The 27587-nt window shown below is 41.5% G+C and overlaps 1 protein-coding gene across 1 annotated transcript in view; it reads left to right on the top strand.

Moving 5' to 3' along the window:
- The window catches only part of LOC139767137 (N-acetylneuraminate (7)9-O-acetyltransferase), a 163142-nt gene that overhangs the window by 38586 nt on the left and 96969 nt on the right, over window positions 1-27587 (top strand). Inside the window, exon 4 of the mRNA XM_071696161.1 lies at window positions 18160-18300. Coding sequence (XP_071552262.1) covers window positions 18160-18300 — 141 coding nt within the window. The remainder of the gene's footprint in view (window positions 1-18159; window positions 18301-27587) is intronic.

Here is a 27587-nt window from a genome sequence, read left to right as displayed (position 1 = left end):
GGTTGAGAGAGCAGAAGAGGGTGTTTTGAAATGGTTTGGGCACATGGAGAGAATGAGTGAGGAAAGATTGACCAAGAGGATATACGTGTCGGAGGTGGAGGGAACGAGGAGAAGTGGGAGACCAAATTGGAGGTGGAAAGATGGAGTGAAAAAGATTTTGTGTGATCGGGGCCTGAACATGCAGGAGGGTGAAAGGAGGGCAAGGAATAGAGTGAATTGGATCGATGTGGTATACCATGGTTGACGTGCTGTCAGTGGATTGAATCAGGGCATGTGAAGCGTCTGGGGTAAACCATGGAAAGCTGTGTAGGTATGTATATTTGCGTGTGTGGACGTATGTATATACATGTGTATGGGGGTGGGTTGGGCCATTTCTTTCGTCTGTTTCCTTGCGCTACCTCGCAAACGTGGGAGACAGCGGCCAAAAAAAAAAAAAAGATCCATTCTTTCTACCTTCATCCATTCCCATCGCAACCCTGCCACACATGAAAATGGCACCCCCCCACACGCACATGTGCACGTATGCATGAGGTAGCGCTGGAAAAGACAACAAAGGCCACATTTGTTCACACTCACTCTCTAGCTGCCATGTGTAATGCACCGAAACCATGGCTCCCTTTCCACATCCAGGCCCACAAAACTTTCCATGGTTTACCCCAGACACTTCACATGCCCTTGTTCAATCCATTGACAGCATGTCCACCCTGGTATATCACATCGTTACATTTCACTCTATTCCTTGCATGCCATTCACCCTCCTGTATGTTCAGATCCTGATCACTCAAAATCTTTTTCACTCCATCCTTCCACCTCCAATTTGGTCTCCCACTTCTTCTTGTTCCCTCCACCTCTGACACATATATTCTCTTTGTCAATCTTTCCTCACTCATTCTATCCTTGTGACCAAACCATTTTAATACAACCCCTTCTGCTCTCTCAACCACACTCTTTTTATTATCACACATCTCTCTTACCCTTTCACTACTTACTTGATTGAACCACCTCACACCACATATTGTCCTCATTCATCTCATTTCCAACACATCCACCCTCTCCCGCACAACCCTATTTATAGCCCAAGCATCACAATCATATAACATTGTTGGAACCACTGTTTTTTCAAACTACCCATTTTTGCTTTCCAAGATAATGTTCTCACCTTCCACGTATTCTTCAGCGCTCCCAGAACCTTTGCCTCCTCCCCACCCTGTGATTTACTTCCACTTCCATGGTTCCATCTGCTGCCAAATCCACTTCCAGATATCTAAAACACTTCACTACTTCTAATTTTTCTCCATGCAAACTTACATCCCAATTGACTTGTCCCTCAATCCTAATGAACCTAAAAACCTTGCTCTTATTCCCATTTACTCTCAGCTTTCTTCTTTCACACACTTTACCAAACTCAGTCACCAACTTCTCCAGTTTCTCACCCATATCAGCCACCAGCACTGTATCATCAGCGAACAACAACTGACTCACTTCCCAAGCCCTCTCATCCAGAACAGACTGCATACTTGCCCCTATTTCCAAAAGGCTTGCATTCACTTCCCTAACAACCCCATCCATAAACAAATTAAACAGCTCTGGAGACATCACACACCCCTGCCGCAAACCGACATTCACCTAGAACCAGTCACTTTCCTCTCTTCCTACTCGTACACATGCCTTACATCCTTGATAAAAACTTTTCACTGCTTCTAGCAACTTACCTCCCACACCATGTACTCTTAATACCTTCCATAAAGCATCTCTATCCACTCTATCGTATGCTTTCTCCAGATCCATAAATGCTACATACAAATCCATCTGCTTTTTGAAATATTTCTCACATACATTCTTCAAAGCAAACACCTGATCCACATCCACACATCCTTTACCACTTCTGAAACCACACTGCTCTTCCCCAATCTGGTGCTCTGTACTTGCCTTTACCCTCTCAATCAATACCCTCCCATATATTTTCCCAGGAATACTCAACAAACTTATACCTTTGTAATTTGAACACTCACCCTTATCCCCTTTGCCTTTATACAGTGGCATTATGCATGCATTCCGGTAATCCTCAGGCACTTCACCATGATCCATACATACACTGAATATCCTTACCAACCATTCAACAACACAGTCACCCCCCTTTTTTAATAAATTCCACTGCAGTACCATCCTAACCCACCACCTAGCCAGCTTTCATCTTCCACAAAGCTTTCACTACCTCTTCTCTGTTTACCAAACCAATCTCCCAGACCCTCTCACTTTGCACACCACCTTGACCAAATCACCCTATATCTGTCATCAAACACATTCAGCAAACCTTCAAAATACTCACTCCATCTCCTTCTCACTTCACCACTACTTATTATTACCTTCCCATTAACCCCCTTCACCAGTGTTCCCATTTGTTTATTTACATCCTTCCAAAACATCTTTTTACTCTCCCTAAAATTTAATGATACTCTCTCACCCGAACTGTCATTTGCCCTCTTTCACCTCCTGCACCTCTTCTTGACCTCCTGCCTCTTTCTTTATACATCTTCCAGTCATTCGCACTACTTCCCTGCAAAAATTGTCCAAATGCCTCTCTCTTCTCTTTCACTAACAATCTTACTTCCTCATCCCACCACTCACTACCCTTTCTTATCTGCCTACCTCCCACCTTTCTCATGCCACTGGCCTCTTTTGCACAAGCCATCACTGCTTCCCTAAATACATCCCAATCCTCCCCCACTCCCCTTGCATCATTTGCTCTCACCTTTTTCCATTCTGCACTCAATCTCTCGTGGTACTTCCTCACACAAGTCTCCTTTCCAAGCTCACTTACTCTCACCACTCTCTTCACCCCAACATTCTCTCTTCTTTTCTGAAAATCTCCACAAATCTTCACCTTCGCCTCCACAAGATAATGTTCAGACATCCCTCAAGTTGCCCCTTTCAGCACATTAACATCCAAAAGTCTCTCTTTCCTGTGCTTATCAATTAACATAATCTGATGATGCTCTCTGGCCATCTCTCCTACTTACATATGTATGTTTATGTATATCTCTCTTTTTAAACCAGGTATTCCCAATCACCAGTCCTTTTTCAGCACAAATCTGCAAGCTCATCACCATTTCCATTTACAACACTGAACACCCCACATACACCAATTATTCCCTCAACTGCCACATTACTCACCTTTGTATTCCAATCACCCATCACTATAACCCAGTCTCTTGCATCAAAGCTGCTAACACGCACACTCAGCTGCTCCCAAAACTCTTGCCTCTCATGATCTTTCTTCTCATGACCAGGTGCATAGGCATCAAGTTTCTTATTTAGTTTCATGTTATGTTCTTTAGTTGCCCTATTCCTACATCTCTCAAAGACCTTTTCACTGTCCACATCTTTGATCTCTTAAAAATTTACAGGTTGTGATCAGGTCACCCCTAACTCTTCCCTCTTCCATGGTGGGTAAATGTAAAGCTTCCTACCTTATACAGTATCTTAATGTTCTCAATTCCTTGTATCATATATGTTATCCTTCTTAGATCTTTGCTATGAGCTCTTTGTGCTTCTTTAGGTGTGATGACCAAACATGAGAATCATACTCTAGTTTTGATCTTATATTTCCTTATCCAGCAGCCTAGGCTCAGCCCAGGCTATGAGATTAGAAGACCCCCAAAAACCATCGGTTATGTACTTTTTTTTTTTTTTTTATACTTTGTCGCTGTCTCCCGCGTTTGCGAGGTAGCGCAAGGAAACAGACGAAAGAAATGGCCCAACCCCCCCCATACACATGTATATACACACGTCCACACACGCAAATATACATACCTACACAGCTTTCCATGGTTTACCCCAGACGCTTCACCTGCCTTGATTCAATCCACTGACAGCACGTCAGCCCCGGTATACCACATCGCTCCAATTCACTCTATTCCTTGCCCTCCTTTCACCCTCCTGCATGTTCAGGCCCCGATCACACAAAATCTTTTTCACTCCATCTTTCCACCTCCAATTTGGTCTCCCTCTTCTCCTTGTTCCCTCCACCTCCGACACATGTATCCTCTTGGTCAATCTTTCCTCACTCATCCTCTCCATGTGCCCAAACCACTTCAAAACACCCTCTTCTGCTCTCTCAACCATGCTCTTTTTATTTCCACACATCTCTCTTACCCTTACGTTACTCACTCGATCAAACCACCTCACACCACACATTGTCCTCAAACATCTCATTTCCAGCACATCCATCCTCCTGCGCACAACTCTATCCATAGCCCACGCCTCGCAACCATACAACATTGTTGGAACCACTATTCCTTCAAACATACCCATTTTTGCTTTCCGAGATAATGTTCTCGACTTCCACACATTCTTCAAGGCCCCCAGAATTTTCGCCCCCTCCCCCACCCTATGATCCACTTCCGCTTCCATGGTTCCATCCGCTGCCAGATCCACTCCCAGATATCTAAAACACTTCACTTCCTCCAGTTTTTCTCCATTCAAACTCACCTCCCAATTGACTTGACCCTCAACCCTACTGTACCTAATAACCTTGCTCTTATTCACATTTACTCTTAACTTTCTTCTTCCACACACTTTACCAAACTCAGTCACCAGCTTCTGCAGTTTCACACATGAATCAGCCACCAGCGCTGTGTCATCAGCGAACAACAACTGACTCACTTCCCAAGCTCTCTCATCCCCAACAGACTTCATACTTGCCCCTCTTTCCAAAACTCTTGCATTTACCTCCCTAACAACCCCATCCATAAACAAATTAAACAACCATGGAGACATCACACACCCCTGTCGCAAACCTACATTCACTGAGAACCAATCACTTTCCTCTCTTCCTACATGTACACATGCCTTACATCCTCGATAAAAACTTTTCACTGCTTTTAACAACTTTCCTCCCACACCATATATTCTTAATACCTTCCACAGAGCATCTCTATCAACTCTTATCATATGCCTTCTCCAGATCCATAAATGCTACATACAAATCCATTTGCTTTTCTAAGTATTTCTCACATACATTCTTCAAAGCAAACACCTGATCCACACATCCTCTACCACTTCTGAAACCAGTTATGTACTAGGTTTTCATACTTGAAGGCCATTCTGATATTTGCCAAAAGACAATTTGACTCTTAACTATCGTCCTAATTTGGGACCCTGGCAACTGGTTGGGGAGATGATATTGGCTCCCAGATGCTTCTCGTACATTGAATCTTGAAACTTATTTCCTGTTAGATGATAATCTTTTGCTTTGTCCCATCCTCATTTCTTTATATTTGCTTAGGCTGAATTTCATCAGCCACATATTAGACCGACTCTGGAGTCTGATTTAGGTTTCCTAGTAAGTTGATGCAGTCCTTCTCTTTTTTCAATTTCCTCATGACCTTTGCTTCATCTGCAAACATAATCAGGTGGGATTTCATACCTTTAGGCAAGTTATGAACATAGATTAAGGAGAGATTAAGGAGAGAAATTGTCCAAAAACTTAACCCAGTGGCACTATGCTGCTCAGCTCATCCCATTTGGAAAAGGTTCCTCATGCATAACCTCCCCCCATATAATCTTTTATTTCAGGTGATCCAGCATCTTAATCAGTCTTCCATGTTGTGCAGTGTCAAATGCTTTCTCATAGTCCAGATATATGGGTTCCACCTAGCTTTCTATTTTTTCCAAGATTGATTTCATTCCTGTAAAACTCTGAGGGGTTAGACATGACATCCTTTCCCAAAAACCATGCAATCTCTCACTTTGGAAATTTGTCCTTTGTAGAAATTAATCTACTTGCTTTCTAAATTCTTTTACTGGAATGTTACAGTCATTAGTGAGACCATTCGGTAGTTCAGTGCCTGTTTCTGGTCTCCTTTCTCATATATAGGTATGATGTATGCTCTTTTCCATTTCTTGGCACTTTGCCTCTCTCCAGTGACTTCTGGAACATTAATTCTGGTGGTTTATCAAGAATGTCTTCACACATCTTTAACCCACATGTTGAAATTTCATGAGGACCATGAGCATTATATGTATCATTTTAGTATCTTGTTAATATGATTTCTTGATATCTTGATAATTTCCAAAGCATCCTCCCTGTTACACCTAATTGGAGTTGGGGCTGTAGTGTCTTCCAGTGTCAAAACATTTTGAACCTCACATTCAGTTTCTCACATGTCCTTACATCATCCTCTACAATTTTTTTCTCAGAATCCCTTAACTCACAACTGACTTTTGAAAGTTTTGGATGTTCACCTTCTTTGTCTACAGTATTTTTTTAAGTACATAATAGTTCTCATTACTTTCTTTGTTCATCCTTTCTTTTCCTGCTATACTCATTCCATGTTCGCTTATACCTTGCAGAAGCTGGCTGGCCTTGGTTTCTGGCTACTGAACTCCATTTCCCAATCTTCATTACCATAGAAATTATAGAGGTTTGTGTAGTTTCACAAGTATATCCTCTTTATGTCCTGTCTCACCTGTACTGTTTTAATATCCTTGTTTACTTCAGAGTCAAACTTGAGTATTACATGATCATTTCTTCCACTTGCTATATCGTGTACAGGTACACCACTGCTTTTTTAGCACTCTTGGTTCCAAAGCTGTGCCAGAGTAACCATTTTGCTGGACCAACTGTGGTCATGTAATAATAATTCATCAAAACATCTCTAACCCACTAATTATACATCTCCCTTGTGTCTAAAGTATACCATGGACTGCTAGAAATTTAAATTAAACAAATATTAAATGTTTGAGCAACCTAAGATGGTAAGTCTGTCCTTAGATTGTTTGAATCCTGTGGGGTCTTCCTCGTCTTCTGTTGTTAGGTGTGCATCTCCAGAATAATGCAGTTTCGTCTGCATTATACACCTGCTCAGGACTGAAGTGCTCGTCAGCTACAATTTTCACAAATTCGTCCACATACTCAGCAGCTCCTTCGTTGTTTGCAGACCCCTTTTCTTCACACACTTTATTCATGGAAATTCCATGAAACTTCTTGAATCTTTGAAGCCATCCTTCACTATAGTCACGCTCATGTTGTAATTTAGGTTCTTTAAGGAACAACTTAGCCTGGTCCATTATGATACTGCCTGATAAGTCCACTCCATCTCTCTGATGCTGTCGAAACCATCGATCGTGCTCAGTACTCTTACCATCTTTCATAGTTTTTCTAATTGTCGTTTGCTTCTTGGAATCGCTGTCTGCATAGAATTTCAATATTTTTTCCCTTTGCTTCTTTATATCATAAACAGTTGATGAACCAATACTGCAGATGGCACATAGCTTATGCATCAATACACCACAGTCCATTTTTTTCAACAGTTCTACTTTATCTTGGATCGATATGGACTGGTGTTTACGTTTGACACCACAACTGACACTCTTATATGTCTTAGAAGCCATAGTTAGGGTTAAATTTAAGCAAAATAAGCTAAGAATCTCACAGAATTGCAGTATCACCACCAACAAGTGCAGTGTAAAGAATGTAAATAAGCACGCATTACGCACAACGCCGTCTGTGGCTGCCCAGTAAACTAGTCTGGTGGCTGTGATAATTTAAGTTCCCTCACATAATTTTGTCCGGACTAAAGAAGGTGCCAAGTCATTAGTTGCCAGAAATTCGGTGGTGTACGTGTATAAGGATCTTGATATCCATGCTTGTATGTGTGAAAGATCTAGCAGTGATGTGTCAGCCACTCTGTCCCTGATTTTTTTTTTTTTTTTGCTTTGTCGCTGTCTCCCGCGTTTGCGAGGTAGCGCAAGGAAACAGACGAAAGAAATGGCCCAACCCACCCCCATACACATGTATATACATACGTCCACACACGCAAATATACATACCTACACAGCTTTCCATGGTTTACCCCAGACGCTTCACATGCCCTGTTTTAATCAACTGACGGCACGTCAACCCCGGTATACCACATCGATCCAATTCACTCTATTCCTTGCCCGCCTTTCACCCTCCTGCATGTTCAGGCCCCGATCACACAAAATCTTTTTCACTCCATCTTTCCACCTCCAATTTGGTCTCCCACTTCTCCTCGTTCCCTCCACCTCTGACACATATAGCCTCTTAGTCAATCTTTCCTCACTCATTCTCTCCATGTGCCCAAACCATTTCAAAACACCCTCTTCTGCTCTCTCAACCACGCTCTTTTTATTTCCACACATCTCTCTTACCCTTACGTTACTTACTCGATCAAACCACCTCACACCACACATTGTCCTCAAACATCTCATTTCCAGCACATCCATCCTCCTGCGCACAACTCTATCCATAGCCCACGCCTCGCAACCAAACAACATTGTTGGAACCACTATTCCTTCAAACATACCCATTTTTGCTTTCCGAGATAATGTTCTTGACTTCCACACATTCTTCAAGGCTCCCAGGATTTTCGCACCCTCCCCCACCCTATGATTCACTTCCGCTTCCATGGTTCCATCCGCTGCCAGATCCACTCCCAGGTATCTAAAACACTTTACTTCCTCCAGTTTTTCTCCATTCAAACTCACCTCCCAATTGACTTGATCCTCAACCCTACTGTACCTAATAACCTTGCTCTTATGTGGTCTATTATTTCGCAATGATGTTGAGTCTGTCCCTCATCCTAGTTTAGTCCTTGACGTGTTCGTATAGGAAATTTTCCTGTATACACGCGAAACACTTGTTTTTCCATGATTCCTTATCATGATGTGAATCTAGATTCCCTTGTTTGTCTCTTTATGATTGAAATTTCCCATCATTATTGTACCATCTCTAAGAAATGAGTGTATGCTTCATGTACCATCCCAACTGTACATTTATTTTTATCATTGTGTGTTCATTTTGGATCACTTTTCTGGATGGTTATTTGATATTAACACCACTATGCTCTTCTTCCCTTGGTTACTCTTTCCACTCTGTATTGTCTGAATAAGCCATGTTCTACTATTTCTCCCCCTCCTTTGCCGTCTCTTTCCTATCTTGCTGTCATGTACCTCTCTGGGCAGGACAGGTGAGAAATTATCTCTTTGGTAAACTTAGTTTCCACTGCTTCAACAATATCAAGTACACTTTCCTTTACATGATCCTTGAGTTCCAACTCTTTAACATTAGCTATTCATCCATCAACCTTTGAATACCACACCTGCTGTCAGATGTTATAATCTCCTTTGCATCTCCACAGAAGCCTTCAGTTACAATTTAAATCCCAGGCAGACATGAATCCAGCTAACACCCTTTAGTAACTTGTAATGGACAGTCACTGCCATTAAACAAAACACCAGCCAATCAGGGTGTCATATATGACAAACAGAACATTCAGTCTTTACACCATGGTCAACAAAATTTTTACTTTTTTTTTGTCCCATTAAGTAAAATAGGTGGACTTTATGGTACTTTTAATGCTGAATTCAAATCTGTTTTTAGAATTTTTTTATTGGGTATGGTTTGTGGGGCCTGCATGTGGAGAGGGAACTGTGGTTTCAGTGCATTACATGTGACAGCTAGAGACTGAGTGTGAACGAATGTGGCCTTTGTTGTCTTTTCCTAGTGCTATCTTGCATGCATGTGTGGCGGGGTGGCGACAGGAATGAATAAGGGCAGCAAGTGTGAATTATGTACATGTGTATGTATGTATATGTCTGTGTATGTATATATGTATACGTTGAAATGTATAGGTATGTATATTTGCGTGTGTGGACATGTATGTATATACATGTGTATGTGGGTGGGTTGGGCCATTCTTTTGTCTGTCCTTCAGTCACAATTTAAATCCCAGGCAGACATGAATCCAGCTAACACCCTTTAGTAACTTGTAATGGACAGTCACTGCCTTTAAACAAAACACCAGCCAATCAGGGCATCATATATGACAAACAGAACATTCAGTCTTTACACCACTGGTCAACAAAATTTTTACTTTTTTTTGTCCCATAAAGTAAAATAGGTGGACTTTATGGTACTTTTAATGCTGAATTCAAATCTGTTTTTAGAATTTTTTTTATTAGGTATGGTATGGTATGCAAAGGTGAGTAATGTGGCAGTTGAGGGAATAATTGGTATGCATGGGGTGTTCAGTGTTGTAAATGGAAATGGTGAAGAGCTTGTAGATTTATGTGCTGAAAAAGGACTGATGATTGGGAATACCTGGTTTAAAAAGCGAGATATACATAAGTATACTTATGTAAGTAGGAGAGATGGCCAGAGAGCGTTATTGGATTACGTGTTAATTGACAGGCGTGCGAAAGAGAGACTTTTGGATGTTAATGTGCTGAGAGGTGCAACTGGAGGGATGTCTGATCATTATCTTGTGGAGGCTAAGGTGAAGATTAGTATGGGTTTTCAGAAAAGAGGAGTGAATGTTGGGGTGAAGAAGGTGGTGAGAGTAAGTGAGCTTGGGAAGGAGACCTGTGTGGGGAAGTACCAGGAGAGACTGTGTACAGAATGGAAAAAGGTGAGAACAATGGAAGTAAGGGGAGTGGGGGAGGAATGGGATGTATTTAGGGAATCAGTGATGGATTGCGCAAAAGATGCTTGTGGCATGAGAAGAGTGGGAGGTGGGCTGTTTAGAAAGGGTAGTGAGTGGTGGGATGAAGAAGTAAGAGTATTAGTGAAAGAGAAGAGAGAGGCATTTGGACGATTTTTGCAGGGAAAAAATGCAATTGAGTGGGAGAAGTATAAAAGAAAGAGACAGGAGGTCAAGAGAAAGGTGCAAGAGGTGAAAAAAAGGGCAAATGAGAGTTGGGGTGAGAGAGTATCATTAAATTTTAGGGAGAATAAAAAGATGTTCTGGAAGGAGGTAAATAGGGTGCGTAAGACAAGGGAGCAAATGGGAACTTCAGTGAAGGGCGTGAATGGGGAGGTGATAACAAGTAGTGGTGATGTGAGAAGGAGATGGAATGAGTATTTTGAAGGTTTGTTGAATGTGTCTAATGACAGAGTGGCAGATATAGGGTGTTTTGGTCGAGGTGGTGTGCAAAGTGCGAGGGTTAGGGAAAATGATTTGGTAAACAGAGAAGAGGTAGTAAAAGCTTTGCGGAAGATGAAAGCCGGCAAGGCAGCAGGTTTGGATGGTATTGCAGTGGAATTTATTAAAAAAGGGGGTGACTGTATTGTTGACTGGTTGGTAAGGTTATTTAATGTATGTATGACTCATGGTGAGGTGCCTGAGGATTGGCGGAATGCGTGCATAGTGCCATTGTACAAAGGCAAAGGGGATAAGAGTGAGTGCTCAAATTACAGAGGTATAAGTTTGTTGAGTATTCCTGGTAAATTATATGGGAGGGTATTGATTGAGAGGGTGAAGGCATGTACAGAGCATCAGATTGGGGAAGAGCAGTGCGGTTTCAGAAGTGGTAGAGGATGTGTGGATCAGGTGTTTGCTTTGAAGAATGTATGTGAGAAATACTTAGAAAAACAAATGGATTTGTATGTAGCATTTATGGATCTGGAGAAGGCATATGATAGGGTTGATAGAGATGCTCTGTGGAAGGTATTAAGAATATATGGTGTGGGAGGCAAGTTGTTAGAAGCAGTGAAAAGTTTTTATCGAGGATGTAAGGCATGTGTACGTGTAGGAAGAGAGGAAAGTGATTGGTTCTCAGTGAATGTAGGTTTGCGGCAGGGGTGTGTGATGTCTCCATGGTTGTTTAATTTGTTTATGGATGGGGTTGTTAGGGAGGTAAATGCAAGAGTCCTGGAAAGAGGGGCAAGTATGAAGTCTGTTGGGGATGAGAGAGCTTGGGAAGTGAGTCAGTTGTTGTTCGCTGATGATACAGCGCTGGTGGCTGATTCATGTGAGAAACTGCAGAAGCTGGTGACTGAGTTTGGTAAAGTGTGTGGAAGAAGAAAGCTAAGAGTAAATGTGAATAAGAGCAAGGTTATTAGGTACAGTAGGGTTGAGGGTCAAGTCAATTGGGAGGTGAGTTTGAATGGAGAAAAACTGGAGGAAGTGAAGTGTTTTAGATATCTGGGAGTGGATCTGTCAGCGGATGGAACCATGGAAGCGGAAGTGGATCATAGGGTGGGGGAGGGGGCGAAAATTTTGGGAGCCTTGAAAAATGTGTGGAAGTCGAGAACATTATCTCGGAAAGCAAAAATGGGTATGTTTGAAGGAATAGTGGTTCCAACAATGTTGTATGGTTGCGAGGCGTGGGCTATGGATAGAGTTGTGCGCAGGAGGATGGATGTGCTGGAAATGAGATGTTTGAGGACAATGTGTGGTGTGAGGTGGTTTGATCGAGTAAGTAACGTAAGGGTAAGAGAGATGTGTGGAAATAAAAAGAGCGTGGTTGAGAGAGCAGAAGAGGGTGTTTTGAAATGGTTTGGGCACATGGAGAGAATGAGTGAGGAAAGATTGACCAAGAGGATATATGTGTCGGAGGTGGAGGGAACGAGGAGAAGAGGGAGACCAAATTGGAGGTGGAAAGATGGAGTGAAAAAGATTTTGTGTGATCGGGGCCTGAACATGCAGGAGGGTGTAAGGAGGGCAAGGAATAGAGTGAATTGGAGCGATGTGGTATACAGGGGTTGACGTGCTGTCAGTGGAGTGAATCAAGGCATGTGAAGCGTCTGGGGTAAACCATGGAAAGCTGTGTAGGTATGTATATTTGCGTGTGTGGACGTGTGTATGTACATGTGTATGGGGGAGGGGGTTGGGCCATTTCTTTCGTCTGTTTCCTTGCACTACCTCGCAAACGCGGGAGACAGCGACAAAGTATAAAAAAAAAAAAAAAAAAAAAATGGTTTGTGGGGCCTGCATGTGGAGAGGGAGCTGTGGTTTCGGTGCATTACACGTGACAGCTAGAGACTGAGTGTGAACGAATGTGGCCTTTGTTGTCTTTTCCTAGCGCTATCTCGCATGCATGCGAGAGGAGGGGGTAGTCATTTCATGTGTGGCGGGGTGGCGACGGGAATGAATAAGGGCAGCAAGTATGAATTATGTACATGTGTATGTATGTATATGTCTGTGTGTGTATATATATGTATATGTTGAAATGTATAGGTATGTATATATGCATGTGTGGACGTATATGTATATACATATGTATGTGGGTGGGTTGGGCCATTCTGTCGTCTGTTTCTTTGCGCTACCTCACTAACGTGGGAGACAATGACAAAGTATGATAAATATATAGATAAATAATTTATATTATTCATTCATAAATAAGGCTGTTATTACACTAAAAAACTTACCTCTAAAATGTAGAAGTGTACGATTTTTGGCTTTATTTGGCTTCAGGAACATCCCTCCGTAGTGTCAAGCAGTAATCTACCATTATAGAGGAGCTCCACTTTCCTTGGTACCACTTTTCCATGTCCAAAATGTCTTGGTGAAATCTTTTGCTTTGTTCATTATTGGCTACCCCAAGATTTTTGGGAAAATGTCTAAGTGTGAGTCCAAAAAGAGGATTTTTAGGCTCATATTGCACCCTAGAGATTTAGATAGTCAATAGATCTTTTACATTACAGAAGTTTTCTGATCTGTGATTCCCTGAAAAACTTTGCAGCTTCTCGTAAATGACAGCCATGCAGTTTTTTCAACTTCATTTAGCTCTTCATTGAAGTTTTCATCTCGAAGCAGCTCCCTGATCTGTTCTCCTACAAAAATATCCTCCTTGATTTTTGCATCACTGATTCTGGGGAACATATTCCTTAGATATATGAATCTTTGGCCAGTTTTATCCTTACCTTTGACAAAGTTCTTCATCGACCTAAGCAAAGGAGGTAGATAAATTTTCTCATAATCAACGAAAGGAAGATTGATGACATCCTTTTTCCATAGTCAGTGATTTTCATTTTGGTCACACTTTCTTTACATAATGATTTTTCTTGTTCTGGCTGTCCCATTCAAAGAGGAAACAACAGAACTTATTGTAACCAAGATGTGTTATGCATAAAAGTGCCACAACCTTTAGGTCACCACATACATTTCACTTAAATCCCCATAGTTAATTCTTTTCAAAAGAAACTTCATGTCATCGCACGATTCCTTCGTGTTAGCTGCATGAGCCAGAGGAAAGTAGGGGACGTTATTTCTGCTATGGAGTAGAACTGCTTTCAAGCTTTTTTTTTTTTGATGAGTCGATGAACAAACACCACTGATCTGTGTAATATTCATGGCCAAGTGCCTCCATAACAGAATGAACGTCATTGCAGAACACAAGACCATCTTCAGGGGAAATCATTCTTTGAAAATGACATGTCAATCACGATATAAACAAACTTTAGTTTCATTCTAGAAAAGATTCCTGCCCTTTAGCCTGGAACCCAAAAGTTCTGCTTGATTCTTAGACAAATTTAAATTGTGGACGAGATCATTAAGATCTTGACTCAGCTATTGCACTCCACAAACAATGAAAATAGATGTGTTTGTTAAATTTTTTGTTTCAAATACTCTGTAGAGCACTATTACATATATACTGTAGGTAATAATATGTGAGTATGGTGGAACAAAAAAAATTGTGGGTGATTGAGAAATTCTGAAAACATATTTGAATTCAGCTTGCAAAAATACATAAGAAACATATTTTTTCCATGGGACAAAATCTTTGTTGACCATTGTAACTTGAGCACTAAAGCAACACAAACCAAATACCCTCAGAACTCTAATCAGATTTGCACATGAATGAGTCCCTTAGCATTCCCTACAAAAATTCATTTGCTCCAGTCTAAATTATGCTTCACTCGCTTGGTCTTTCACCCCTTTCAAGGAAATGCAGTATAACAAAACTGCGAACCAAACAAAATAGAGCACTCAGAACAATCACTGGCTGCTTAGCAAATACAAATACTCAACACTTACACAGTGAAACAAAGTCCTTCCTAGTACAATCCCACCTCAGTGTGCTAAGCACTCAGTTCTTTGCAACAGCACTAGACCTTTACCACCCAAACCTCTCCATAAGTAACTGCCAACCTCTAAGTAGAAATAAAAAAACCTTCCCCTGCCTCACATTTCAGCAGCCTGAGAGTTACTCAGAGCCCCCACCCCAGCAGATGTAACACTGACAAAACACATGTACTCTGAGAAGAGCTGACAAACACTAAACAGGTGCCCTTTTAACTCAGTCTTAAAAATCATCCCACCAGACATACATCCATCTGAGACTCACTCCCCAGACAAGCATGAGATGTACTTTCCCATCTGTGCTCTGGACATCACTCAACCATGCATTGTTACAAATATCGATTCAACACATCCCAGTACCCTTCATGCCCATGATGCAACAGCCACAATGAAGTCTGAACTCTTACTGCTCAGGTGCCTCACACTCTCCTCACATAGATTCGCACAAAACATAACTGCACTTAATGACCCTTGGTCCCTTTCTTCTATAAATATGGCTGGCATCCTTAGTGCTGCGGGAGTCTCATAAAGATAGGAAGGATTCCAGGGGAGTGAACCAAGAATATATATTTACTTACTACCTGTCTTAAGAGTCCATTTTATCTTTAAGAGGCATCTGCAGTATTATGGAAACCAGCCACATTTACTGGTCAGAAACATAGGTCTTAAAGTGTGGTGATATTGTGTGTTTGCCTGTGTGCAAAGAGTGCATGGCAGTTAAGTAGTAATTGCTCAGTCACTTTGTTGTAATAGATACATCATGGCTATGAAGGACCTTAGGTTATGTTGAATTGGAATTTGTAGTGTTGTAGGAATGAGTGACTCACAGACCCATTCTGTAGTTATCTCTTATCAAAAGGGCCACTCCTTTTCCTGTATCTTCTCTTTCCCTCCTTGCTATCATATAGCTTCTTAAAAAGGTTATGTACTTCTGACTGCACTGTTTATCTCATTCTTCCTTTGGCCTAACTCTTTTCATGAACACCCAGTTGAATTCTTTGTTTTAGCCTACTCTAGTTTGTCTTAACTACTCTCATATATATTGAATATAATCATCACTGGACATCTTAGTATATCTTTACTGTATTGAACATGTTCATTTGTCTTGGGTATTTCTTAGATCCTTCAGTATATTTCCTTTATGTTCTATATATACTGCCTCTACTGTTCACTTACCTTCAGATTCCTCTGTCATAACATCACTCATTCATGTTCGTCATAACTCCATTCTTTTACTAAATCTGTGTTTACACTCACTCTTAGTCAGTTCAGCATCTATTTGTGCTTGCACTCATACTTTTAATTAAGTGATTATTTCCTTCAGATTGGTTTATTGCCAATATCCAAAGAGGTATATTACCAGGACTGTCTGCCTGAGTATCAGGAGGGTAAGTGGTGACTGCAGAGTGAGCCAGCACTTTAGTGGTTGTCATATTGCACTGCTCTGACCCAAGTAGCTATCTTTTCTCTCTGCTTCACCCACACATGGACTACTGGAATTCTGTCCACAAAACATACAATCTCTTCTTGTCGTATATAACATCACTTAACTCACACAGCTCATTCTCCATAACTTTAGATTTTCCTGTGGTTAGCACTATGTGATAGCTATACTTTTTGGCAAAATGGTATGAGCAATAGATAGAAGTAGTAGATAGGAACATTTAGGCAGGAGCATTAGGTAGAAACATTAGGTAGAAGTAGTAAGTAGGAACATTAAGCAGGAGCGACTAGAGTTGTCGTCTGCCAAGGGTCTCTTAAGGATGAGGTACTAAAGACCAGGAAGTGGCACTGGAGTTCATTAGTTATGAAGAGTCTATTGTTGTGGCCATCCCCATAGGGGGGTTCCATTTGGGAACAGGCATCTATTGCTATGGCCACCACCTTAAGGAAGTTCTAGCTAGGAACAGGCATGAGAGATTGATAGATAGAATATATTTTTTCTTTGCTCTTTCTGCTTCTGTAACTCTATATATGCGTCATGAAATATATAGCACTCTTGGCATTCTTTTGCCACATACTCATGTGTTATATCATTATGTATTTGTAGTTACCCATCTTTTCTTAGCGCTACCTTTGGGGGTGGGGCTATTTTCATGTATGGCAGGATGGTGATGGGAATGAATGAAGGCAGCAAGTTGAATATGTACATGTGTATATGTGTGTGTGTATGTATATGTAAGTATACACTGAAATGTATAGGTATGTATATGTGCGTGTTTGGGCGTTTATGTATGTACATGTGTATGTGGGTGGGTTAGGCCATTCTTTCATCTGTTCCCTTGCACTACCTTGCTAATGCGGGAGATGGCGATTAAGTATGATAATAATAATAAAAAAGATAATAGCTACCCATTTGTACTGAATGGGGAGGGAGTGTTACACTCATGTAGACTCATCGTGTGAATGTTCTTTACTATCAAAGAGATAACTTCTTAAATGTATTTATGCTCTACATTAACCTTGCCCTTAGTCTTTCTCTTCTGTTCATCCACTGTTATTCTATCTGAATTCTTCTTTACATCTTTTTTAACATAAAGCCTTGTGCCTTATGTTGATAATTTATGCAAGGAAAACATTGCAGTAGTATATTTTGTGTACTTTGATGATAATTCCACATGCGTGACAGAGTGGCAACGGGAGTGGATGAAGGCAGCAAATATGAATAAGCACATGTGTATATATGTATATGTCTGTGTATGTATATGTATGTATATGTTTATGTATGTATATGTATATGTGCATGTGTGGGCATTTATGTATCTACATGTGTATGTGGGTGGGTTGGGCCATTCTTTCGTCTGTTTCCTTGCGCTACCTTGCTAATGTGGGAGACAGCAATTAAGTACAATTATCATAAAAATAAATAGTAGCTACCCATTTGTCTTGAATGGGGAGGGAATGTTACACTCATGTAGCCTCATCTCTTGAATATTCTTTGCTATCATATAACTTCTTAGTCCTTCTCTTCTGCTTATCCACTGTTATTCTATCTTTACATCTTTTTTAACAAGTTTCTTGCTTAATTTTATATCTTTACATCTTTTTTAACAAGTTTCTTGCTTAATTTTATTTTAGGCCCTTTAGTTCCTCTATCCTTTACATCTCTCAAAGAAATGTTCGCAGTCCACATCACTGACCTGTTTTAAGATCTAAAATGTTGTGTGCTGGTCACACCCACATAAAGCCTTGTATCTTATGTTGATAATTTATGCATGGAAAACATTACAGTGGTATATTTTTTGTACTTAGATAATAATTCCACTAAATGCCTTATGTGTGTATCTCTTGCAGAACTACTAATTCATTTTCTTTATCTTCATCTGCTCAGGTTGCTGTTACTTATCCAAAGTTTCCTGAGTCACCGCATGAGGATATGCATTATAATGATAGCAACTTGCATCTTAATATTGAATTCCTGTGGAGGCCATTGATGGATCAGCAAGTAGCCAACATTCTCAATCTATTGAAGGTAGCATTTGTAACTATTGAACTTTTCTACTAATTTTATAATGTGATATGAATTTTTTTTGTTAGATTTTTGGTAGTTTGCATAATAAATGAAATCATTCTGTCAGTACTAGCTAGCTATTTGTCTCCAGGGGTTCCTTGCCATTCTGAGTATCCTCTAATGGATGACTGATTGTAGTGATGATACCACTGAAAGCAGATGTAGCATATGATGAAGTGCTTTTTGGTGATAGGCATTTAACGCTATGGGCAGAAGTATATTGTTGGTCCAGATTAATGTCTTTGGCTTGTATTGGAAGTAGAGAGATATCTTAACCCTCATCTACCTGTAGTGAAAATATGTGTGTGTATGTGTAAGGTGTTCAGGTATTACCCATGGTCTGGCATGATGGCTTGGGTCAGCTTGAGTCTGCAGTTGATGTGGGAGACAGGATAGTTAAGACCTTTTAAGGCAAGAAGTTTTTGCAGTTGACATCCCAGTCTTCTCTTCATGAGTAATTACCTATACTGTATGGGAAGGGATGTTTATGCTCGTGGGGCCCCAACTCTTGAGCTTTTTCTGATGATGCTTAATGCAGTCTGCATTAAGCATGTCCTCACTCATTTTGTTCCATTCATCCACCACTCTTATACTATTAAAGCACTTCTTTACAATTTTTAACAGTTTTCTTGCTTAATTTTATGCTGTATCCTGTGGTTGTTCTATCCTAAAATCTGTTGAAAAACTTCTCACTGCCTATGTCATCAATCTTAAAGACTATGGTCACATAACCCCTCACTCCTCTTCTCCAAGGTGGGAAAATTTAGAGCCTTTAGCTTTTGCTTGCAACTTGTGTCTCTTGATTCTGGTATCATCTTTGTTTCCCTCCTCTTGATCTTCTCTGTTTGCTCTGTGTGCTTCTTTAGCTGTGTTGACAAAACTGAAGTATATTTTATATTTGGCCTTATCTTCTCTGTTTGCCTCTTTATCTGTGTTGACCAAGCTGGAGAAGTATATTTTGTATTTGGCCTTATGTAGGTAGTACTTGGTAGGCAGCCAACGACCTGGGAGGTGCTGCCAGTACTACCCACCAGCTCTTCAATGTTTGTTAAGTTGCACTCTTTTGACCCCGGTAGCTATCTTTTCTTTCTGCCTCACCCACATGTGGACTGCTGACATTCTGTCCGCAAACATACAATTGCTCCTTGTCATACATGACACTTAACAACACTAACTCAAACAAATCATTCTGTGCAAGTAGAATTTCTTGTGGTAAGCACTATGTGCTAGCTGTGCTTTTTAACCAAGCAGTAGGAGCTATAGATTATAGTAGGAGATAGAAACATTCAGGCATTAGGTAGAGGTAGGAGGTAGGAACATTAGGAAGAAGCATTAGGTAGAAGTAGTCAGTAACAACATGAGGCAGGAGCCTCTGCAAACACTGTGCTAAAGGTGCCCTATGCCAGTGGCCTGTTAAGAGTGAGGCATTGGAGTTCACAAGTTATTGAGACTGTACTGCCATGGCCACCCCACTGAGGGAGTTCGAGTTGGAAATAGGCATCAGAAATATAGATAGATAGATAGATAGATAGATAGATAGAGAAGAGGTAGTAAAAGCTGTACGGAAGATGAAAGCCGGCAAAGCAGCAGGTTTGGATGGTATTGCAGTGGAATTTATTAAAAAAGAGGGTGACTGTATTGTTGACTGGTTGGTAAGGTTATTTAATGTATGTATGATTCATGTACAAAGGCAAAGGGGATAAGAGTGAGTGCTCAAATTTCAGAGGTATAAGTTTGTTGAGTATTCCTGGTAAATTATATGGGAGGGTATTGATTGAGAGGGTGAAGGCATGTACAGAGCATCAGATTGGGGAAGAGCAGTGTGGTTTCAGAAGTGGTAGAGGATGTGTGGATCAGGTGTTTGCTTTGAAGAATGTATGTGAGAAATACTTAGAAAAGCAAATGGATTTGTATGTAGCATTTATGGATCTGGAGAAGGCATATGATAGAGTTGACAGAGATGCTCTGTGGAAGGTATTAAAAATATATGGTGTGGGAGGCAAGTTGTTAGAAGCAGTGGAAAGTTTTTATCGAGGATGTAAGGCATGTGTACGTGAAGGAAGAGAGGAAAGTGATTGGTTCTCAGTGAATGTAGGTTTGCGGCAGGGGTGTGTGATGTCTCCATGGTTGTTTAATTTGTTTATGGATGGGGTTGTTAGGGAGGTGAATGCAAGAGTTTCGGAAAGAGGGGCAAGTATGAAGTCCGTTGTGGATGAGAGGGCTTGGGAAGTGAGTCAGTTGTTGTTCGCTGATGATACAGCGCTGGTGGCTGATTCATGTGAGAAACTGCAGAAGCTGGTGACTGAGTTTGGTAAAGTGTGTGAAAGAAGAAAGTTAAGAGTAAATGTGAATAAGAGTAAGGTTATTAGGTACAGTAGGGTTGAGGGTCAAGTCAATTGGGAGGTAAGTTTGAATGGAGAAAAACTGGAGGAAGTAAAGTGTTTTAGATATCTGGGAGTGGATCTGGCAGCGGATGGAACCATGGAAGCGGAAGTGGATCACAGGGTGGGGGAGGGGGCGAAAATCCTGGGAGCCTTGAAGAATGTGTGGAAGTTGAGAACATTATCTCGGAAAGCAAAAATGGGTATGTTTGAAGGAATAGTGGTTCCAACAATGTTGTATGGTTGCGAGGCGTGGGCTATGGATAGAGTTGTGCGCAGGAGGGTGGATGTGCTGGAAATGAGATGTTTGAGGACAACGTGTGGTGTGAGGTGGTTTGATCGAGTAAGTAATGTAAGGGTAAGAGAGATGTGTGGAAATGAAAAGAGCGTGGTTGAGAGAGCAGAGGAGGGTGTTTTGAAATGGTTTGGGCATGTGGAGAGAATGAGTGAGGAAAGATTGACCAAGAGGATATATGTGTCGGAGGTGGAGGGAACGAGGAGAAGTGGGAGACCAAATTGGAGGTGGAAAGATGGAGTGAAAAAGATTTTGTGTGATCGGGGCCTGAACATGCAGGAGGGTGAAAGGAGGGCAAGGAATAGAGTGAATTGGATCGATGTGGTATACCGGGGTTGACGTGCTGTCAGTGGATTGAATCAGGGCATGTGAAGCGTCTGGGGTAAACCATGGAAAGCTGTGTAGGTATGTATATTTGCATGTGTGGACGTGTATGTATATACATGTGTATGGGGGGTGGGTTGGGCCATTTCTTTCATCTGTTTCCTTGCGCTACCTCACGAACGTGGGAGACAGCGACAAAAAAAAAAAAAAGATTCATGGTGAGGTGCCTGAGGATTGGCGGAATGCTTGCATAGTGCCATTGTACAAAGGCAAAGGGGATAAGAGTGAGTGCTCAAATTACAGAGGTATAAGTTTGTTGAGTATTCTTGGTAAATTATATGGGAGGGTATTGATTGAGAGGGTGAAGGTGTGTACAGAGCATCAGATTGGGGAAGAGCAGTGAGGTTACAGAAGTGGTAGAGGATGTATGGATCAGGTGTTTGCTTTGAAGAATGTATGTGAGAAATACTTAGAAAAACAAATGGATTTGTATGTAGCATTTATGGATCTGGAGAAGGCATATGATAGAGTTGATAGAGATGCCCTGTGGAAGGTTTTAAGAATATATGGTGTAGGAGGCAAGTTGTTAGAAGCAGTGAAAAGTTTTTATCGAGGATGTAAGGCATGTGTACGTGTAGGAAGAGAGGAAAGTGATTGGTTCTCAGTGAATGTAGGTTTGTGGCAGGGGTGTGTGATGTCTCCATGGTTGTTTAATTTGTTTATGGATGGGGTTGTTAGGGAGGTGAATGCAAAAGTTTTGGAGAGAGGGGCAAGTATGCAGTCTGTTGTGGATGAAAGAGCTTGGGAAGTGAGTCAGTTGTTGTTCGCTGATGATACAGCACTGGTGGCTGATTTATGTAAGAAACTGCAGAAGCTGGTGACTGAGTTTGGTAAAGTGTGTGAAAGAAGAAAGTTAAGAGTAAATGTGAATAAGAGCAAGGTTATTAGGTACAGTAGGGTTGAGGGACAAGTCAATTGGGAGGTAAGTTTGAATGGAGAAAAACTGGAGGAGGTAAAGTGTTTTAGATATCTGGGAGTGGATCTGGCAGCGTATGGAACCATGGAAGCGGAAGTGGATCACAGGGTGGGGGAGGGGGCGAAAATTCTGGGAGCCTTGAAGAATGTTTGGAAGTCGAGAACATTATCTCGGAAAGCAAAAATGGGTATGTTTGAAGGAATAGTGGTTCCAACAATGTTGTATGGTTGTGAGGCGTGGGCTATGGATAGAGTTGTGCGCAGGAGGGTGGATGTGCTGGAAATGAGATGTTTGAGGACAATATGTGGTGTGAGGTGGTTTGATCGAGTAAGTAATGTAAGGGTAAGAGAGATGTGTGGAAATGAAAAGAGCGTGGTTGAGAGAGCAGAAGAGGGTATTTTGAAATGGTTTGGGCACATGGAGAGAATGAGTGGGGAAAGATTGACCAAGAGGATATATGTGTCAGAGGTGGAGGGAACGAGGAGAAGTGGGAGACTAAATTGGAGGTGGAAGGATGAAGTGAAAAAGATTTTGAGTGATCGGGGCCTGAACATGCAGGAGGGTGAAAGGCGTGCAAGGAATAGAGTGAATTGGAACGATGTGGTATACCGGGGTCAACGTGCTGTCAATGGATTGAACTAGGGCATGTGAAGCGTTTGGGGTAAAACATGGAAAGTGTGTGGGGCCTGGATGTGGAAAGGGAGCTGTGGTTTCGGTGCATTATCACATGGCAGCTAGAGACTGAGTGTGAACGAATGGGGCCTTTGTTGTCTTTCCTAGCACTACCTCGCACACATTAGGGGGGAGGGGGTTGTTATTCCATGTGTGGCGAGGTGGCGATGGGAACAAATAAAGGCAGACAGAGTGAATTATGTACATGTGTATATATGTATATGTCTGTGTGTATATATATGTGTACATTGAGATGTATAGGTATGTATATTTGCATGTGTGGACATGTATGTATATACATGTGTATGTGGGCGGGTTGGGCCATTCTTTCGTCTGTTTCCTTGCGCTACCTCGCCAACGCGGGAGACAGCGACAAAGCAAAATAAATAAATAAATAAGTTTTTTATTCACATACTAAAAACCTGTTCTGATATTTGCTGGAAGACAGGCTATTTCCTTTTCTTTTCTCTTAACCACACGTGGGACTCTGGCAGTAGAATAGAGATGATGTTGAGTAACAGGTCCTTCTCATGCAGAACCTTGAAGCTTATTTCATGTAAGATAATATTCATATTGAGGTTATTTTTGTGCCATCCTCATTACAGTACAATTATCTGAATTGAATTTCATCAAACATGTATCAGATTAACTATTGGGAGTGTTCAGGTTCCCTTGTAGGCAGATGAAATCCTCTTTGCTTTTAAGTCATGACTTTTGCATCATATGTAATTATATTCAAGGATAAGTCCATACCTTTAAACAAAAAATTGACTTACAACAAGAAGCATAACAGCTCCAAAACACAACCCTGTAGCACTCCACTGGTGACTTCCTCTAATGTAGGCTTAGGGCTGCTGCATATGGAATTCCTCGTCTTCTTTATGCCTGAAGTGCAAATGCTGCATTGCATGCGGGTCTTGAGTGATTGGGGCCTGAACATGCAGGAGGGTGAAAGGCGTGCAAGGAATAGAGTGAATTGGAACGATGTGGTATACCGGGGTCGACGTGCTGTCAATGGATTGAACCAGGGCATGTGAAGCTTCTGGAATAAACCATGGAAAGTTCTATGGGGCCTGGATGTGGAAAGGGAGCTGTGGTTTCAGTGCATTATTACATGACAGCTAGAGACTAAGCATGAACGAATGTGGCCTTTGTTGTCTTTTCCTAGCGCTACCTCGCACACATGCTGGGGAGGGGGTTGTTATTTCATGTGTGGCGGGGTGGCGATGGGAATGAATAAAGGGCAGACAGTATGAATTACGTACATGTGTATATATGTATATGTCTATGTGTATATATATGTATGCGTTGAGATGTATAGGTATGTATGTTTGCGTGTGTGGACGTGTATGTATATACATGTGTATGTGGGTGGGTGGGCCATTCTTTCATCTGTTTCCTTGTGCTTCCTCGCTAACGCAGTAAAAAATAAATAAATATATAAGGGTAAGAGAGATGTGTGGAAATAAAAAGAGCGTGGTTGAGAGAGCAGAAGAGGGTGTTTTGAAATGGTTTGGGCACATGGAGAGAATGAGTGAGGAAAGATTGACCAAGAGGATATATGTGTCGGAGGTGGAGGGAACAAGGAGAAGTGGGAGACCAAATTGGAGGTGGAAAGATGGCGTGAAAAAGATTTTGTGTGATCGGGGCCTGAACATGCAGGAGGGTGAAAGGAGGGCAAGGAATAGAGTGAATTGGATTGATGTGGTATACCGGGATTGACGTGCTGTCAGTGGATTGAATCAGGGCATGTGAAGCGTCTGGGGTAAACCATGGAAAGTTGTGTGGGGCCTGGATGTGGAAAGGGAGCTGTGGTTTCGGGCATTATTGCATGACAGCTAGAGACTGAGTGTGAACGAATGGGGCCTTTGATGTCTTTTCCTAGTGCTACCTCGCACACATGAGGGGGGAGGGGGATGGTATTCCATGTGTGGCGAGGTGGCGATGGGAATGAATAAAGGCAGACAATGTGAATTGTGTGCATGGGTATATATGTACGTGTCTGTGTGTATATATATGTGTACATTGAGATGTATAGTTATGTATATTTGTGTGTGTGGACGTGTATGTATATACATTGTGTATGGGGGTGGGTTGGGCCATTTCTTTCGTCTGTTTCCTTGCGCTACCTCGCAAACACGGGAGACAGTGACAAAGCAAAATAAATAAAAATATATATATTTACTCTTAACTTTCTTCTTTCACACACTTTACCAAACTCAGTCACCAGCTTCTGCAGTTTCTTACATGAATCAGCCACCAGCGCTGTATCATCAGCGAACAACAACTGACTCACTTCCCAAGCTCTTTCTTCCACAACAGACTGCATACTTGCCTCTCTTTCCAAAACTCTTGCATTCACCTCCCTAACAACCCCACCCATAAACAAATTAAACAACCATGGAGACATCACACACCCCTGCCGCAAACCTACATTCACTGAGAACCAATCACTTTCCTCTCTTCCTACACGTACACATGCCTTACATCCTCGATAAAAACTTTTCACTGCTTCTAACAACTTTCCTCCCACACCATATATTCTTAAAACCTTCCACAGGGCATCTCTATCAACTCTATCATAAGCCTTCTCCAGATCCATAAATGCTACATACAAATCCATTTGCTTTTCTAAGTATTTCTCACAAACATTCTTCAAAGCAAACACCTGATCCACACATCCTATACCACTTTTGAAACCACACTGCTCTTCCCCAATCTGATGCTCTGTACATGCCTTCACCCTCTCAATCAATACCCTCCCATATGATTTACCAGGAATACTCAACAAACTTATACCTCTGTAATTTGAGCACTCAGTCTTATCCCCTTTGCCTTTGTTCAATGGCACTATGCAAGCATTCCGCCAATCCTCAGGCACCTCACCATGAATCATACATACATTAAATAAACTTGCCAACCAGTCAACAATACAGTCACCCCCTTTTTTAATAAATTCCACTGCAATGCCATCCAAACCTGCTGCCTTGCCGGCTTTCATCTTCCGTAATGCTTTTACTACCTCTTCTCTATTTACCAAATCATTTTCCCTAACCCTCTCACTTTGCACACCACCTCGACCAAAACACCCTATATCTGCCACTCTATCATCAAACACATTCAACAAACCTTCAAAATACTCACTCCATCTCCTTCTCACATCACCACTACTTGTTATCATCTCCCCATTAGCCCCCTTCACTGAAGTTCCCATTTGCTCCCTTGTCTTACGCACCTTATTTACCTCCTTCCAAAACATCTTTTTATTCTCCCTGAAATCTTGCACCTTTCTCTTGACCTCGTGCCTCTTTCTTTTATACCTCTCCCACTCAATTGCATTTTTTCCCTGCAAAAATTGTCCAAATGCCTCTCTTCTCTTTCACTAATAATCTTACTTCTGCATCCCACCACTCACTACCTTTTCTAATCAACCCACCTTCCACGCTTCTCATGCCGTAATCATCTTTTGTGCAATCCATCACTGCTTCCCTAATTACATCCCATTCCTCCCCCTCTCCCCTTACCTCCTTTGTTCTCACCTTTTTCCATTCTGTACTCATTCTGAATATATATATGTATATTTCTTTCTTTCATACTATTCGCCATTTCCCGCATTAGCGAGGTAGCGTTAAGAACAGAGGACTGGGCCTTTTAGGGAATATCCTCACCAGGCCCCCTTCTCTGTTCCTTCTTTTGGAAAATAAAAAAGAAAAAAAAATTGAGAGGGGAGGATTTCCAGCCCCCCGCTCCCTTCCCTTTTAGTCGCCTTCTACGACACGCAGGGAATACGTGGGAAGTATTCTTTCTCCCCTATCCCCAGGGATAATATATGTATATATATATATATATCCCTGGGGATAGGGGAGAAAGAATACTTCCCACGTATTCCCTGCGTGTCGTAGAAGGCGACTAAAAGGGGAGGGAGCGGGGGGCTGGAAATCCTCCCCTCTCACTTTTTTTTTTAATTTTCCAAAAGAGGGAACAGAGAAGGGGCCCAGGTGAGGATATTCCCTCAAGGGCCCAGTCCTCTGTTCTCAACGCTACCTCGCTAATGCGGGAAATGGCGAATAGTATGAAAGAAAAGAATATATATATATATATATATATATATATATATATATATATATATTATCCCTGGGGATAGGGGAGAAAGAATACTTCCCACGTATTCCCTGCGTGTCGTAGAAGGCGACTAAAAGGGGAGGGAGCGGGTGGCTGGAAATCCTCCCCTCTCGTTTTTTTTTTAATTTTCCAAAAGAAGGAACAGAGAAGGGGGCCAGGTGAGGATTTTCCCTCTAAGGCCCAGTCCTCTGTTCTTAACGCTACCTCGCAAATGCGGGAAATGGCGAATCGTATGAAAAAAAAAAAAAAAAAAAAAATATATATATATATATATATATATTTTTTTTTTTTTGCTTTGTCGTTGTCTCCCGCGTTTGCGAGGTAGCACAAGGAAACAGACGAAAGAAATGGCCCAACCCACCCCCATACACATGTATATACATACGTCCACACACGCAAATATACATACCTACACAGCTTTCCATGGTTTACCCCAGACGCTTCACATGCCCTGATTCAATCCACTGACAGCACGTCA

Source organism: Panulirus ornatus, chromosome 59 (genome assembly GCF_036320965.1).
Source record: "Panulirus ornatus isolate Po-2019 chromosome 59, ASM3632096v1, whole genome shotgun sequence".
Classification (NCBI taxonomy): Eukaryota; Metazoa; Arthropoda; class Malacostraca; order Decapoda; family Palinuridae; genus Panulirus; species Panulirus ornatus.
Note: the sequence above shows the minus strand (reverse complement) of the source record. Positions and strands in the feature narration are given on the sequence as shown.